Source organism: Nerophis lumbriciformis, linkage group LG27, assembly GCF_033978685.3.
Source record: "Nerophis lumbriciformis linkage group LG27, RoL_Nlum_v2.1, whole genome shotgun sequence".
NCBI lineage: Eukaryota > Metazoa > Chordata > Actinopteri > Syngnathiformes > Syngnathidae > Nerophis > Nerophis lumbriciformis.
The window spans coordinates 31,091,404-31,109,548 of record NC_084574.2 but is presented as its reverse complement, the minus strand read 5'-3'; the positions used below and the strand labels follow the sequence as shown (position 1 = coordinate 31,109,548).

Below are 18,145 nucleotides of genomic sequence, written 5' to 3'. Positions count from 1 at the left end.
AGTAACCCTCACTTTCCATCCCTCTCTTGAGTTGTCCCAATATTTACATCTGCATGGTGACTCTGCGAGTGCAGGTAACCACCTCTGCATGCGGAGCACACTCCTGAGTGCGTCTCCTCACACCTGCTTGTGGCCACACCGCTTCATGCTGTAGTGTGTGGGACAACATGACATCTTGCAGACTTCCTTTGCTCCGTCAAACTTTATTCCTCTTCAACGCTCCTTTTTTCCCCCAAAACTTTCTAAGTTGTGGTGCTGGCGTGGACCACGTGCGTGCAAAAAAATATAAACGACTAAAAGTCATTGATAGTTACTTGGCGCTATCTTTTTAGCATGCTAAAATGTTCCATTATTTTATCGGTGTAAATTTAAAAGTCATGTGTATTATTACTTGGCGCCATCTTGCTAACGTGCTAAATGTTACCATGATAACATTTTAGCAAAACTGTGTAGGTATGAAACTAAAAGTCATGGGTATTGTTACTTGGTGCTAACTTGCTAGGCTATCGTTGTGTTAGCACGCTAAAATTTTAGCCAATTTTATAGGTGTAAAATTAAAAGTCATGTGTATTATTACTTGGCGCCATCTTGCTAACATGCTAAATGTTACCATGCTATCATTTTAGCAAACTGTGTAGGTATGAAACAAAAAATCATGGATATTGTTACTTGATGCTATCTTGCTAGCATGCTAAGTGTTAGCATTGATTGATTGATTGACACTTTTATTAGTAGATTGCACAGTATATTCCGTACAATTGACCACTAAATGGTAACACCCGAATAAGTTTTTCAACTTGTTTAAGTCGGGGTCCACGTTAACCAATTCATGGTAAGCATGCTACGTTTTAGCCAGTTATGTAGGTATAAATCTAAAAGTTATGGATATCGTTACTAGCCGTTATCTTGCCGGGGGTATTGTCGTGTTAGCACGCTAACATTTTAGCCAATTTTATAATTGTAAAATTAAAAGTTATTTGTATTATTTCTTGGCGCCATCTTGCTAACGTGCTAAATGTTACCATACTAACATTTTAGCAAACTGTGTAGGTATGGAACAAAAAATCATGGATATTGTTACCTGGTGCTATCTTGCTAGCATGCTAAGTGTTAGCATGCTACGGTTTAGCTAATTATGTAGGTATAAATCTAAAAGTTATGAATATCGTTACTAGTCGTTATCTTGCCAGGGGTATTATTGTGTTAGCACGCTAACATTTTAGCCAATTTTATAGTTGTAAAATTAAAAGTTATGTGTATTATTTCTTGGCGCCATCTTGCTAACGTGCTAAATGTTACCATACTAACATTTTAGCAAACTGTGTAGGTATGGAACAAAAAATCATGGATATTGTTACCTGGTGCTATCTTGTTAGCATGCTAAGTGTTAGCATGCTACGGTTTAGCTAATTATGTAGGTATAAATCTAAAAGTTATGAATATCGTTACTAGCCGTTATCTTGCCGGGGGTATTGTCGTGCTAGCACGCTAACATTTTAGCCAATTTTATAATTGTAAAATTAAAAGTTATGTGTATTATTTCTTGGCGCCATCTTGCTAACGTGCTAAATGTTACCATACTAACATTTTAGCAAACTGTGTAGGTATGGAACAAAAAATCATGGATATTGTTACCTGGTGCTATCTTGCTAGCATGCTAAGTGTTAGCATGCTACATTTTATCCAATTATGTAGGTATAAATCTAAAAGTTATGAATATCGTTACTAGTCGTTATCTTGCCAGGGTATTGTTGTGTTAGCACGCTAACATTTTAGCCAATTTTATAGCTGTAAAATTAAAAGTCATGTGTATTATTACTTGGTGCTATCTTGCTGAAATGCTAAATGTTACCATGCTAACATTTTGAGCAAACTGTGTAGGTATGGAACAAAAAATCATGGATATTGTTACCTGGTGCTATCTTGCTAGCATGCTAAGTGTTAGCATGCAACATTTTAGCCAATTTTGTTGGTATAAAACTAGAAGTCATGGACATTGTTACTTGGTGCTATCATTTAAGCCAATTATGTTTAAGTATGTAAATCTAAAAATTATGGATATTGTTACTTGCCGTTATCTTGCTAGCCTATTGTTGTGTTAGCACGCTAACATTTTAGCCAATTTTATAGCTGTAAAATTAAAAGTCATGTGTATTATTACTTGGCGCTATCTTGCTAACATGCTAAATGTTACCATGCTAACATTTCTTAGCAAACTGTGTAGGTATGAAACTAAAAATCATGGATATTGTTACTTTGTGCTTTCTTGCTAGCAGGCTAACACTTAGCCTGCTAGCAAGATAGCACTAAGTAACAATATCCATTTTGAGCCAATTATGTAGGTATGAAACTAAAAGTCATGGATATTGTTACTTGGCATTATTTTAGCCAATTTTGTAGGTATAAAACAAAGTCATGGATATTGTTATTTGCAAATTATGGAATATTGTCGGAAACTAAGTGTTAGCCTGCTAGCATTTGAGCCAATTATGTAGGTATAAATCTAAAAGTTATGGATATCGTTACTAGCCGTTATCTTGTTAGCCTATTGTTGTGTTAGCATGCTAACATTTTACATTATTGGTGTGAATTTAAAAGTCATGTGTATTATTACTTGGTGCTATCTTGCTAACATGCTAACATTTTTAGCAAACTGTGTAGGAATGAAACTAAAAATCATGGATATTGTTACTTGGTGCTATCTTGCTAGCATGCTAAGTGTTAGCATGCAACATTTTAGCCAATTTTGTTGGTATAAAACTAGAAGTCATGGATATTGTTACTTAGTGCTATCATTTAAGCCAATTATGTTTATCTAAATATGTAAATCTAAAAATTATGGATATTGTTACTTGCCGTTATCTTGCTAGCCTATTGTTGTGTTAGCACGCTAACATTTTAGCCAATTTTATAGCTGTAAAATTATAAGTCATGTGTATTATTACTTGGCGCTATCTTGCTAACATGCTAAATGTTACCATGCTAACATTTTAGCAAACTGAGTAGGTATAAAACTAAAAATCATGGATATTGTTAACTGGTGCTATCTTGCTAGCAGGCTAAGTTTTAGCCTGCTAGCAAGATAGCACCAAGTAACAATATCCATTTTGAGCCAATTATGTAGGTATGAAACTAAAAGTCATGGATATCGTTACTTGGCATTATTTTAGCCAATTTTGTAGGTATAAAACAAAGTCATGGATATTGTTATTTGCAAATTATGGAATATTGTCGGAAACTAAGTGTTAGCCTGCTAGCGTTTGAGCCAATTATGTAGGTATAAATCTAAAAGTTATGGATATCGTTACTAGCCGTTATCTTGTTAGCCTATTGTTGTGTTAGCATGCTAACATTTTACATTATTGGTGTGAATTTAAAAGTCATGTGTATTATTACTTGGCGCTATCTTGCTAACATGCTAAATGTTACCATGCTAACATTTTTAGCAAACTGTGTAGGAATGAAACTGAAAATCATGGATATTGTTACTTGGTGCTGTCTTGCTAGCATGCGAAGTCTTAGCATGCAACATTTTAGCCAATTTTGTTGATATAAAACTAAAAGTCATGGATATTGTTACTTGGTGCTATCATTTAAGCCAATTATGTTTATCTAAGTATGTAAATCTAAAAGTTATGGATATTGTTACTTGCCATTATCTTGCTAGGCTATTGTTGTGTTAGCACGCTAACATTTTAGCCAATTTTATAGCTATAAAATTAAAAGTCATGTGTATTATTACTTGGCGCTATCTTGCTAGCATGCTAAATGTTACCATGCTAACATTTTAGCACACTGTGTAGGTATAAAACAAAAAATCATGGATATTGTTAACTGGTGCTATCTTGCTAGCAGGCTAACACTTAGCCTGCTAGCAAGATAGCACCAAGTAACAATATCCATTTTGAGCCAATTATGTAGGTATGAAACTAAAAGTCAAGGATATCGTTACTTGGCATTATTTTAGCCAATTTTGTAGGTATAAAACAAAGTCATGGATATTGTTATTTGCAAATTATGGAATATTGTCGGAAACTAAGTGTTAGCCTGCTAGCATTTGAGCCAATTATGTAGGTATAAATCTAAAAGTTATGGATATCGTTACTAGCCGTTATCTTGTTAGCCTATTGTTGTGTTAGCATGCTAACATTTTACATTATTGGTGTGAATTTAAAAGTCATGTGTATTATTACTTGGCGCTATCTTGCTAACATGCTAAATGTTACCATGCTAACATTTTTAGCAAACTGTGTAAGAATGAATCTGAAAATCATGGATATTGTTACTTGGTACTGTCTTGCTAGCATGCGAAGTCTTAGCATGCAACATTTTAGCCAATTTTGTTGATATAAAACTAAAAGTCATGGATATTGTTACTTGGTGCTATCATTTAAGCCAATTATGTTTATCTAAGTATGTAAATCTAAAAGTTATGGATATTGTTACTTGCCGTTATCTTGCTAGCCTATTGTTGTGTTAGTATGCTAACATTTTAGCCAATTTTATAGCTGTAAAATTAAAAGTCATGTGTATTATTACTTGGCGCTATCTTGCTAACATGCTAAATGTTACCATGCTAACATTTTAGCAAACTGAGTAGGTATAAAACTAAAATTCATCTAGCAGGCTAAGTTTTAGCCTGCTAGCAAGATAGCACCAAGTAACAATATCCATTTTGAGCCAATTATGTAGGTATGAAACTAAAAGTCATGGATATTGTTACTTGGCATTATTTTAGCCAATTTTGTAGGTATAAAACAAAGTCATGGATATTGTTATTTGCAAATTATGGAATATTGTGGGAAACGTACTTGGCTAAAAGGAATTTCTCTGAATTGTAATGAGTTTGATTCCACGTCCCATGATATAAATTCCAAAGCAACATAATACAAATTCAGATTCTTCAAACTAATTAAATAGAAATTCCAAATTCAGAATTTTGCACGAGCCTGGCGTGACCAGAATGTGGTAAATAGTATGTGTAAAAATCCATGTAAAGGTTGAGGTAAATGTAAGTGAGTTCATGATGCAATTTTCCTCCTCTATTTGTGTTCGAAGATATCCTATTTATGCCGCATGAATACTGCAAATATCCTAGTGCAGACACAAATTACCGAGTAGACAAATACTGAGACTGTATCGGCCTTTCTAAGCTTTCCAAGTTCTAAACCAAAGGCCGTGGCGGAGCCAGGACAGGAGGTGCACTTTCATACGCACTTACAACTTAAGTCTCTCCAAAAATAGCTTCATTTGCAAAAAATAGGTTTTCTTTCCAACAGTCCATCCAAGGTTAACAAAAACAACTTTAACTGCATATAAAAAGCTATAAACAAAACTGTTGCGTAAGAAGTGGTCAAAATCTTTTCACCGCCAGTCTCTCAACCCGACATTTGTCCAATCAGTTTCACCTGTGCGCCCCTGTATGCTTTCATCACAGGTGCTGTAAATGACACAGAATGTAAATGACCTTCTAATTCAAAAGATCAATAATTTAACTTAATATTAGCAGTACCAGAGAAATATAAATAACACAAAAATGGCTACCAAAACCATTATGACCAACACCAAAGGGCAGTAGTGTGGTCTGTTGTGTTCCAAAATGGGTTTTTTTTTTGTTTTGTTTTTTCAGTGTACATGAATGAAGGTGTGTGTTGCTGAACCTGACTTGGACATTATCTGGACTGGACCTGGTTTTTAAAAAAAAAAACTTTAAACGAAGCTAATTTCATTTACAACCAGGTCTGGTGAAGATAAGGTCCTTTTTTATTTTATTTTTTTTTATTTTTATTTTATTTTTTTATTCTTTTTTTTTAGATAAGATAAATAAATATTTTCTTGGATAAAAAAGAAAGTAAAACAATATAAAAATAATTACATTAAAAAAAAGAAAAGATAGTAATTAAATGAAAATGTTAGTGGACCAGCAGCACAAACAATCAAGTGTGCTTCAGGGACTGTGTCCCTTGCAGAAGTGTTGTCCATGTTGTGGGAACCAGAATATTGGTAGCAGAAAGAAACAACCCCTTTTGTGTGAGTGGGTGTGTATGAGTGTGAATGGGGGAGGGAGGTTTTTTTTTTGGGGTTGATGCACTGGTTGAAAGTGTATCGTGTGTTTTTTTCCATGTTGATTTAATTAAAAAAAATAAAATAAAAAAATAAAAAAGGGCAGTAGCACAGTAGGCCCAAGTGTTCATCAAACACCACCACAATGACCAACATAGAGTGTCCGCCCTGAGATCGATAGGTTGTGAGTTCAAACCCCGGCCGAGTCATACCAAAGACTATTAAAAAATGGGACCCATTACGTCCCTGCTTGGCACTCAGCATCAAGGGTTGGAATTGGGGGTTAAATCACCAAAAATTGTGCTGCCCACTGCTCCTCTCACCTCCCAGGGGGTGATCAAGGGTGATGGGTCGAATGCAGAGAATAATTTCTCCACACCTAGTGTGTGTGTGATAATCATTTGTACTTTAACTTTAACTAATGAAGGCAGTAGGCCCAAGTGTCCATCAAACACCACCACAATGACCAACACCAAAGCGCAGTAGGTCCAAGTATTCATCAAGCAACAAATAATTAATTTAACTTAATATATGCAGAACTGCCGAAATATGAATAACACAAAAATGGCTACCACATAGACATAAATACCGTGAACGGCCACGGAATAGGAAAAAAATGTCTGGCTATGGCAAGAATGATTGAGAGTTTCTTCTGTGGTTATTTGATCAGGTTTGCTGAAAGTTTGGTTAGCATCCGAGTAATTGCTGTTGTCTTTCAGGAAACTGTGGGACTCCAAAATAGCCGATCCTTCATCCAGGTAACTTCAGCTCCTTAAAGCATGGCATCCACGCATCTCTCCACTTTACTTCTGAAACAATCTTCTCTTTCTGTCCAGACTGCGGACACAGATCACTAAGAAGGGATACTGGGTGGAGAAGGTGCAGTGTCGGGGTGGGGAGGTCTCCTTGGCCCAGTGCCCGACCCAACTGTCCCTGCGCGGGAGGGACGGTCCGTGCAGTGGTGGCATGCACGCCGTCGTGCGCTGCGTCCCCGGTCCCCAGTTTGCACGCAACGGCCGAGCACGTGCGCCGCCGTCCGTGTCGGTCAGTGAGGAGCTGCTGGAGTAATTCTTAACAAGATGGTTGTATTTGGAACGGAATGGTCACAACACTCAAATTATTACCGCATTCTGTCTTTGCAAAATGGTTGTAATTTCTAAAAATGTTGGTTATCCAGACTGTTGCAATGCAGTGCTACATCACTAAAATGAAAGGATTACTCAAGATTGCAAGCAATCACCTGGAATAACAGAGCATGCTTTAAAACAACAACTCAACCTACTTCTCTTCCTTCCAGACCAATGTGCGTCTCAAGGCGGGGCCCCGCGTTGGGGAGGGTCGCGTGGAGGTCCTGAAGGAAGGGAAATGGGGCACCATCGCAGACCACCTGTGGGACATCACTGACGCCAACGTGGTCTGCAGAGAGCTGGGCTATGGATCGGCAAAAGAGGCCTTGACCGGGGCTCAAATGGGACAGGGTGAGGAAAACAGAAATATACCCTATTTTACGGGCTACACAGCGAAATCAGTATTTTTAAGCCGCACCCACCAAATTGTAGAAGAAATAAAAAAATGTATTCATATAATAGTTGTACTAGACTATAAGCCGTAGACCAGGGGTGTCAAACTCATTTTAGATCGGGGGCCACATGGAGAAAAATCTCCTCTCAAGTGGGCCGAACTGGTAAAATCATGGCACGATAACTTGAAAATAAAGACAACTTCAGATTGTTTTCTCAGTTTAAAAATAGAACAAGCACACTCTGAAATTGTACAAATCATAATGCTATTGTTGTTTTTTTACACTTACCGGTACATGTTTCGGTTAATGGTATTTGTCATTATTTATATTTTCTGAATAAAGTAGGTGATAATGTTCACCAGTCAACTCATTGGTGTTCATTTTCAATCTATCAAGATAAAAAAATTATAGCAAAATCAAATTACAGTATGTTGTTTATGTAGTTTGGTCATTTTCCTCGACTGATGTACTAACATCATGTGGTTTATTTTGTACATATGTAGCATCATCTACAAGGATACAAATAAATGCTATTGCGACATCCAGTGGACACATTTAGAACAGCAGTTTATTTCATTCAAAAATTTCCGGTTAATTTTTATACTTCGCAAACTCATCCCGCGGGCCGGGTAAAACCTGTTCGCAGGCCTGATCCGGCCCTCGGGCCGTACGTTTGACACCCCTGCCGTAGATGTATACCGTGTACGAAAGATTTTGTAAATATTTATTTACATACCTTAATTGTTTTCAAACGATGCCTGTCAGAGGGCAGTAAAGCAGAGGATCAAACAAAACAGAAGTCGTCGTCATGGACCCACTAGCTGCTGAAGCGAGCTCTCAAATCAGACTCATTAACTCCACCTTGACGTTTTGGTGAATTTATTAAACTTAATAATGCCAACACAGACACTTGTAGACATGTTAGCATATTCGCTAATGATAATGACGCTAGCCTGTTTACATTACAATAGTAATAATAATAACAATAATGGATTAGATTTTATATAGCGCTTTTCTAGGTACAAATATGCATGAAAACACTCCTACAGACATCACAGATGGAACAATTTAGTAAGTATGAATAGTTTTAGTTATATTGTAAAAGTTACAAACGTTGCTTGGAGTGATGAATGAAGAATCCTATCGAGCAGAAACGCTATGGACAAACAGTAGACGAAACGGAACTTATACTTCCGGTTTAATGCCCGAAACAGGAAGTACATTTTCAACTCGCAGCACCTGCAGTGAGTGAACCCGTCCAAAAGATTGCGCTATAGTACAAATAACACACCTTTTTTAGTGTCTCTGTCGGCGTAATATGAAAACTATTTGTTGAACACAAAACATTATGCTGGTTAACGAAGACAAATCTATGCACTATCCGCACCGCTTTATAAGCCGCTGTTTTCAAAGCGTGGGAAAAAAGTAGCGGCTTATACAGTAGTCTGTAAAATATGGTGAATGAAAAGCAGCACACTCGCATTGCTAGAAGGCTTTGGTTACAAAGCTCTCCCAGCAGACATTGGGTGAGAAGCAGGGTACACCCAGACTGGTCGCCAGTAAATGAGACAAATATTGTCAATGTTTTAGAAGATGGAGAACTCTATAAAGAAGCAAACATTCAAACCAACAACTTTTTTCCTTTGCCGTTTCGACCCTAACCACTCAACCACTGTTCTGCAACGTCATTCCTGAATCCGTAAAACCAAGAAGCAAAGCATACCCATCGAAGTCATTTGCAGTGTTGGAGTTGTTCCACAAACATCCATCCATCCATCCATCTTCTTCCGCTTATCCAAGGTCAGGTCGCGGGGGCAGCAGCCTAAGCAGGGAAGCCCAGACTTCCCTCTCCACAAACATGATTATGTAAAACATATTCTGTCAATAAGATTTTGAGTTATGTCAGAAAAGTTCCAGGACTAGTGTCCCAAACTTGGTCTCCTTTGAAGTACCACAATTTATATAGAGCGCACTTGTCGATAAAAATAAGCACACACCTAATATATGAATACATTTTGTTTTGTACAAAAATCTTTTCAGTTCAGTTCAGTTTCAGTTTCAGTTTATTTGGAACATGCATACGATACAATGTAATGCATCACGCATTTCCAGTTGTTTCATTACAGCACATCTGAAAAGGAGTAGGAAGAAGCTGAGCTTATTTAATCCTACCCCTTTTCATACCATAGCAATTTTAGCCCATTTCCGTGTTCTCTGTAACAGAACAGTGAATAAATAAATAATATACCATAATAAGGAAACAAATACTAAATACATAAATAATCTTTATCTAAAAAAAATAATAAAAAGGGGTTCAAGATGTTCATCATAATTCTTGTTCTGTGTACTTTGTGAACACTTGTAGTTTGAACAGTCTCTTAAAGTGAATCATATTGGTGCTTTGTTTGATTTCTTTGGTTAATCCATTCCATAATTTAATTCCACATACAGATATGCTAAAGGTTTTAAGTGTTGTACGAGCATACAAATGTTTTAAATTAGATTTTCCTCTAAGGTTACATTTCTCTTTTGTTGAGAAGAATTGTTGTACATTCTTGGGCAGCAGAATGGTGTCGAAGGGACTCGAAGGGTTTTTTGTCCGGCGTTTTTTCTTTGCCTCATTTTCGCTCTCACGTTCGTCTCCAAGGCCGGTCGCATCTGGGCTTCTTCAGCGTGCTACAGTCAGGCCCTTTGTGGCCCGTTGGTGGTGGTGGATTTAGTCTGAAAATTACACTAATCCCTTAAGAGTCTAAAGCTCTTTCCCAGCCTTCTCTGCCAGGCACTCCTCGAAGGATTCTCACGGGTTCCTCCGCACCTCAGTCGTCACGGCCATCTCGATGTTGGTCCACGCCTTTAAAACCGGTGCCCTGGATTGACCCCCCTTGAGTTTGGGAAAGGGAAACAAATCACATGGAGGGAGGTTGCTCAAGCACAGCGATGTTCTTCTCGACCAATAATTACTTAGGAGTTTTGTGAAGCAGACACAAGTAGTTCTGCCACAACTCTCACCTCTTCTCGCGTGCTCAAGAAACCATTTGGTTGATTGTCTGTAGCAAGACTTCGTAGTGGACAATGTCACTCGACATGGAGGAATACAATCTACAGTACTAGAGATGTCCAATATTATCGGCCGATAAATGCGTTAAAATGTAATATCGGAATTATCGGTATCGTTTTTTTTATTATCGGTATCATTTTTTTTTTATTTTTTATTTTTTCAATTAAATTAAGATAAAAATCACAAGATACACTTACAATTAGTGCACCAACCCAAAAAAAAAAACTCCCCCATTTACTACACTCATTCACACTCATTCACACAAAAGTGTTGTTTCTTTCTGTTATTAATATTCTGGTTCCTACATTATATATCAATATATATCAATACAGTCTGCAAGGGATACAGTCCGTAAGCACACATGGTTGTGCGTGCTGCTGGTCCACTAATAGTACTAACCTTTAACAGTTAATTTTACTCATTTTCATTAATTACTAGTTTCTATGTAACTGTTTTTATATTATTTTACTTTCTTTTTTATTCAAGAAAATGTTCTTAATTTATTTATCTTATTTTATTTTATTTTTTTTAAATTACCTTATCTTCACCATACCTGGTTGTCCAAATTAGGCATAATAATGTGTTAATTCCACGACTGTATGTATCGGTTGATATCGGTATCGGTTGATATCGGTATCGGTAATTAAAGAGTTGGACAATATCGGAATATTTGCAAAAAGCCATTATCGGATATCCCTATACAGTACTGGAACTTTTCTAACACACCTCTTGTATCCACAAAGCATCGACTGTTGCTGTGTTTGCATGAGCACAAACACACACACACATACACATACACACACATAAAAAATTGTCATCTATCATTTCAAAGTGGTTATGGTTAGGGCGTTAGGTTTAGGGCATACTATTTTCATTCATTAATGTAAAGAAAAAAAAGAGGCGAGCAACCCCAGAATATGTTGGTTTTCTACTAATTACAGTTCATTACTTTTGGTGTGACATCCTACTAAATTCTCATGAGAACCGGCTCAGACTAAACACCAATGTGTGTGAAATTGAGCTTCCAAATGGTGTGATGCAGAAGTGCAAGAACCGTGGGCCCAAGCGTGCAAATAAACAAGTTTACTGCGGAACCAACGCATCTGAGAAGCTGATGGTTGAGTGCATGTTATTTGAGTGGAACTCAATGACGTGCAATTCTTTAACAACAACAAAAATAATTTTCCAACCAATACACTACCTTCACAGCTATTGTCCATTTCTCCCTGCGTACGTCTGCAGTAGTTCTCTAATTATGATCATTTCCTGCCATTATCTTTCTGCCCGAATTAGAGCCGAGCATGACCGATTTCCTCCTCTCCAACTTGCCTTCATTAAGAAATTCATGGAAACCTTTAAGAGTTCTATAACGGTAGGTGCTGTGCTGATGTCATGTCGAAGTAACGACTACGGTAAATGTCAGAGTGGAGCGTTGCGGGTTTTAATGTTTCTCGACAAAGTTCAGGCCCGTTTAACGAGGTTGCACAAACACAGGAGGGCGGTCTGGGCCTTTCTGGAGTCCTGTGACGGCTCATGGGTGGTGCATTAAGAAAAAAAAGTGACCTAACTTAAGACTTGATGACATCAGTGGCTATTTGAGGGTAAAAATACAGGGCTTAATAAAGCTTTGGCCTCATACACCTTCACAGACTTGCACAAGTTCAAAGGTTTTTTGGCTGCGGTGAGCTGGACAGTGTGCAGTCATTGGGACAAAAATCTATCTCTCCAACTGAGTGTGAGCCACATCAGAGGTCTGTAAATGTTGTCGGCCGTTTAAAACAAACTACACCTCTGCACAGCTGTAAAGGTTATGAGTTTTTGTCTTTTTGAATATAACTTGGTTGGCAGTGCGAGTTTTACCACATGCTCTCTTGTGCAGGTACTGGTAAGGTTGCATTGGGTGGAAAAACACCATTAATGGAATCTTTGTATACAGTTTTTACTTTGGCTCATTTTCTAATAATGTTGTTTTGCGGAGAAACAGGTCCATCTATCAACTTTCTACCGCGACTACGAATCCATCTCATAAGAAACTCAATTCAGCTACTTGTGTCCTCGATCTTGCTCTTTTGGTCACTACCCAAAGCTTGTGACCATAGGTGATCCAATAGGAACGTAGATCGACTGCTTAATTGAGAGCTTTGCCTTCGCTCAGCTCTTTCCTACCATGACTTTACCTGCAACGATTTGTCTATCTCGCCTGAGCTTTCCCTCACTTCTGGGACAAGACTTTATTACCAAACCGAAGGGTGCAATCGACCCTTTACCAGGTGAGAACCACAGTCCCAGATTTGGAGGTGCAGAGTCTCATTCCAGAAGCTTTACACTCAGCTGTTGACAGCCCCAATAACACTTAAGAACACAGCTTGATGTGACCACATCATCTGCAAAGAACAGATATGAGATCCTAAGGCCCCCAAATTGGACACTCTAAACGCCTTGGCTGTTCCTAGAAACATTCTCAATAGGAACCACTGACAAAGGGCATCCTTGGCAGAGGCCAACAATCACCGTGAACCGGTTCGACCTACTGCTGGCCATGTAAACCAGGCTCCTGCTACTGTTGGTAACAAATGGCACATATTAGCATGCCGCAAACTCAATAATCACGGAAAAACCCCACAGGGCACCGCGAGGAACACAAACAAATGTCCAGAAATATCATGTGGACCAGATTTGTATGTACCCTTGCAAAGGTGTAGAGTTGATCCCATGTTCCATAACCAGGACGAAAACTGCATTGCACCTTTTGTAGCCGAAGTTCCACTGACAGTTGTACAGTTTTCTCCAGCATTCTGGAATGTATTTACCCTGGGATGCTGAGGAGTGTGATCCTTTTGTAATTGGAACACACCCTTAGGTCACCCTTCTTGAAAAAGGGGCACCACAACTATAGTCTGTCAATCCATAGGTACTATTAACGACTTCCACGAATTGTTTAAGAGACGTATCAACCAGTCTGACAATATCCGGAGCAACAAATATGAAGAATAATGAATAAGTGTATAAGTGCTGCTTAAAGAACAAAGGGAACACATCACAGGTTGAGCCAATGTTTTCCTTGAAACAAGTCCCAATGTGGTTCATAATGTGTACAGTATGGCCTTCATCTGCACTTCTTATGTCTGGGCATGCGATAAGAAGACTATCAAGATAATCTCCTGTCTCTCCTTTACCTTTTCTATCAGATAGCTCCTGAACAAGGTGTGATGGGAGTGAATGCAACATTAAATGATGTCCTGGAGGACAGATTTTGGGGAACTCTTGGGTTAGTCAATGGCATCAAGGTGTTTGTCATCTAGGAATTACTGATATATTCTAGCGACATTATTCTGGCATGCAGTAGAAAGAACCCAGGGCTCACTGCACCAGCAGTCGAGGATCTCATCCTTGGACCTAACAGTAGTCAGGATACCTATTGTTATCTCATAGAGGGATTTGCAACCCCTGGCCATTAACTCACCAGCCATGTTAGAGGAAGTTCCCCATTATAACTACTTTGTACTTCTCCTGGTGTACTAGCCTGTCTCCTGGTATCACCTCCGAATGCTCGACACATTTTGGCCACAGTGGATATGAATGTACCATCCTGGTTGAGATGCGACACTTGAGCTACGTCAGGGAGCGAGGGTACTGGTATCGATCGAACGATAAATGAAAATGAACTCGGTAAATTGTTTTCTTTGTCTGACGCTTTCAATCAGGGTGCAAGAGGGTTCACTCTGTGCATCGCTCTCAGCACCTGGGCGGAGGCGGGACAGCTAGCTTACACACATACAAGGCAATGTTGCCAACTTGGCGACTTTTTTGCTAAATCTGGTGACTTTTCAATTCCTTTTAGTGACTTTTTTCCCCAAAAGCGACTAGCGGCTAATCCAGCGACTTTATTGTATGTTTTGGAGACATAAAAGCCTGTATCACTCTGAGCGGGTGCTTCCTTGAGCCCTACCTCACAGTTGGTCAGGTTCTGAATAGCCTCGCGCAGCAGTCCCTGCTGCAGTCAGAGCAGAGAGGTGTATACTAATGGATGCATAACTGTTAAAAACAATACTAGAAGGGATAAGGTAATATAACTGGTCTCTGGCCACCACCTGCAGAAGCCACAGGGTTTGTTTTGCTAATAGCTTTCCCTTTCTACCTTTTCTCATCAATGCTTCATGACTAGACTGGTATGTGAGGAAGTGTGAGTTGCGCTGTCATTATTATGTGTTATCTGTAAGAGACTAACCAGAAATTTTGCAGGATCCCATTTTTTATACAATTCCCATGAAAAATGTTCCAACTCTGACCCCAGGATCCGGTCCCATCCACATGAACACCGTGCAGTGCACAGGCAGTGAGAGGTCCATTCTAGACTGTCCTTCCAAAGCGGTGCCCCTGTACACCATCAAGCACACCCAGGACGCAGGGGTCCGCTGCAACGTCCCCAACACGGGCACACAGGCCACAGTGAGCGAGACACATCCGCTTTTACACAATCAGCTTTCGTCTACGGCAGTGTTTTTTGATCCCTCACACGTTCAATCGTTCTCCTTCAGGTAAGACTAGCAGGAGGCCGAGACAGAGGCGAGGGTCGTGTAGAGGTGCTGATGGACGTCGGTGGAGTGAGGCGCTGGGGCTCGATCTGCAGCGAGAACTGGGGCATCAACGAGGCCATGGTGGTGTGTCGGCAACTTGGCTTGGGTTTCGCTTCGAGAGCTCACCAGGTGATCAATCAATATATCTTATATCACTTTCAGTGTCACTCCCTTTCTTGGCGTCTGTCCTGTGTAATTCAGCGTTTCTCTCTTTGGCCAGCTGTTTGTGTATCTGTGCTGTGTTATTACCGAGGCCAGAGGTAAATTATAGGCTGCTCAAAAGGTCCACTTCCAGCATTCTGAAAATAAAAGAGGAAAAGTGAGGCAAAGAGAAATCGGTAGAAATTCTCAAGGAAAAGGAGCTGAAAATAGAGCTCTGCACAGAGAGGGCAGAGTGGGTGTGTTCAGGGGGCCTTTTAAAAAAGCAGCTTTAAACGGCGTGGAAAATGTGATAATATGTACTGATAGTTGTATAAAAAGTGTTCTCGTACTTCATGGTTTTTTCCTTTGCTGGTCTGTGTGTGCAGGAGACTTGGTACTGGACGAGCTCCAGTGACGCCCGTGATGTGGTTCTGAGTGGAAGTCACTGTACGGGCTCCGAATTGTCCATCCAACAATGTCGCAAAAACGCACACGTCTACTGTCCCAGAGGTGGCGACGGAAGATCCGCAGGAGTCACTTGCGTGGAGAGTAAGCAAAAAACAATTTTGCATATTTGCTTTGTACTCACTGTGAAGTAAACTCCCCCCTGTGTACCCTGACAGCTGCTCCTGACCTGGTCGTGGATGCCCAGCTTGTCCAGGAGTCGGCTTACCTGGAAGACAGGCCCTTACACCTGCTGACATGTGCCAATGAGGAGAACTGTCTCTCCTCCTCTGCTGCCAGGATGAACTGGCCTTACGGACACCGACGCCTGCTGAGGTTCTCCTCCCGTATTATGAACTTGGGCCGAGCTGATTTTCAACCCAAAGCTACCAGGGAGAACTGGATATGGCATCAGTGTCACAGGTAGATTGTACAGTCAAGTGGGAGTCCATGAACAGCATGACACCAAACTGTTGAAGTCTAGTATCAAGAGACTAGAAGCAAAAAGGCAATTCCAATTAGTGGCATTTGCTTGTTGTAACTCTCAAAATAAACTTACACTTCTGTCCTCAGGGCATTTAGTCGATCGCAACTGGACTGCTTGGTTTATCTTGGAAGACGTTGCGCCTCTCATCCAAGTAGGCTTCATCAGTTCATGCTCATAGACTTAGATTGGTCAGATCTAGTCTAAGAGTTGGATTGGTGAGTCCTTTGCCAGCAACTGGTGCCAAAACCTCAACTATTTATACTCCAACACACGGAGAGTTTGCCCGAGCGAGGATTGTTCCGCCCCATTGTTGTGAAACGTCGTGTGGCGTTTCCTCTTGTGGCAGAATATCTTCCAAGACAAACCAAACAGTCCAGTTGCGATCGATTGAATGGCCTTAGAATACAATGACCTGGTTGAATGAGAACATACATATACATACATTACATTTCTGTCTTATGGCAACTTAAAATATGACAATAGACATACTGAATTATTCTAAATGTACATTGGTCCCTTTCAGGCAACTTTATTTCATTTTTTACGAGCCAAAGTTGACTAACAGGGCTGAGTGAATGAATAGAAAGCTATTTTTCTAGTGCTCAAAGAAGTTATTTTATGTTGTTTTTTATACTATGAATACTTTTAAATTGTATTTACTAAAATAAGATATGCGATCAGATCAATGTACATGACACAATTGTATCATACACTTATGTATTATATTTCCTGGGTGAAATTATCTCGGTCAATGGTGCACTTTTTTCACAGTGTCAGAAAAAAACTCATGTCATGTTTTAAAGCAGTTTCCAGACACAATCTTGACCTCATAAGAAAAAAATAAATAATCGATGCAGTGCCATCTTCATGAATAAAATAGATTATCTTTCACTTTACGCAATAAGCACAATGTTGACATTGAGTAACAATGGCTAAGACCGGCCTCCCTTCCTAACTCAGCTGTTGTGGTTTTGTGTACTAAAACAAAAAAGGCAGAGCTCAACAGTTTCCTCCAGCCTCAATCACTACCTCCCCAGCCTGAGTGCACGTTGGTTTTGTTCCCCACTATTCCTAGCGCTTCTTCTGGGAATGCTGCTATAATGGGAGCGGCACACAGAACAAACAACACGTTGTGTTGTGTAACGCTTTTGCACGTACACAACACGATGGAGAAATGAACTGTGTAATGTTAAAGCAAAGTATAAAAGAAAGACAACAGATGTTATCATAATGCAATAAGTATATAAAATCATATCTCAACTTGCTCTGTCCATCTTTTTTGAACACTGTCCCATCTCTCAGGCACTACCACAGCATCGAGGTGTTTACTCACTACGACCTGCTGACTCTCAATGGCACCAGGGTGGCTGAAGGTCACAAAGCCAGCTTCTGTCTGGAGGACACCTACTGCCCTGATGGTCAGACTCACTGTTTTTTTTCAAACCATTACCGTTTAATCATTGTCTTAACGTATTGTGTTAAAGGCATTAACAGTGATTAGCATCAACAATAACATCCAAAGCTTGACTACAGTCCCAGACTTAGCTTCAGCCTCACTTTAACTTGACGTCTTTTTGTCAAGTCCCCCTTTCATTTAACCGTTTTGCCTCCCAGGTATCCAAAAACGGTATTCCTGCTACAACATGGGACAACAGGGTATCTCAATTGGCTGCTGGGATACGTACCGCCATGACATTGACTGCCAGTGGATTGACATCACAGATGTGCGCCCTGGTGAATATGTCTTCCAGGTAAACACACAAGTTTCATTCCAGCATGAGTTCAAATATCGGTTTGCATTTTTTCTGAGTTTGTATTCTAGAGTATATCTGTGCATTCCTGCCGCAGACTAA

The 18,145-nt window shown here is 39.6% G+C and overlaps 1 protein-coding gene across 2 annotated transcripts in view; it reads left to right on the top strand.

The window, feature by feature from the left end:
* The window catches only part of LOC133624510 (lysyl oxidase homolog 4-like), a 71,579-nt gene that overhangs the window by 37,783 nt on the left and 15,651 nt on the right, over positions 1 to 18,145 (top strand). For both annotated transcript variants that reach the window (XM_061988126.2, XM_061988125.2), the window contains exons 5-13: positions 6,783 to 6,821; positions 6,900 to 7,107; positions 7,361 to 7,541; positions 14,938 to 15,092; positions 15,182 to 15,349; positions 15,748 to 15,910; positions 15,985 to 16,228; positions 17,595 to 17,710; positions 17,907 to 18,043. In XM_061988126.2, coding sequence (XP_061844110.2) covers positions 6,783 to 6,821; positions 6,900 to 7,107; positions 7,361 to 7,541; positions 14,938 to 15,092; positions 15,182 to 15,349; positions 15,748 to 15,910; positions 15,985 to 16,228; positions 17,595 to 17,710; positions 17,907 to 18,043 — 1,411 coding nt within the window. The remainder of the gene's footprint in view (positions 1 to 6,782; positions 6,822 to 6,899; positions 7,108 to 7,360; positions 7,542 to 14,937; positions 15,093 to 15,181; positions 15,350 to 15,747; positions 15,911 to 15,984; positions 16,229 to 17,594; positions 17,711 to 17,906; positions 18,044 to 18,145) is intronic.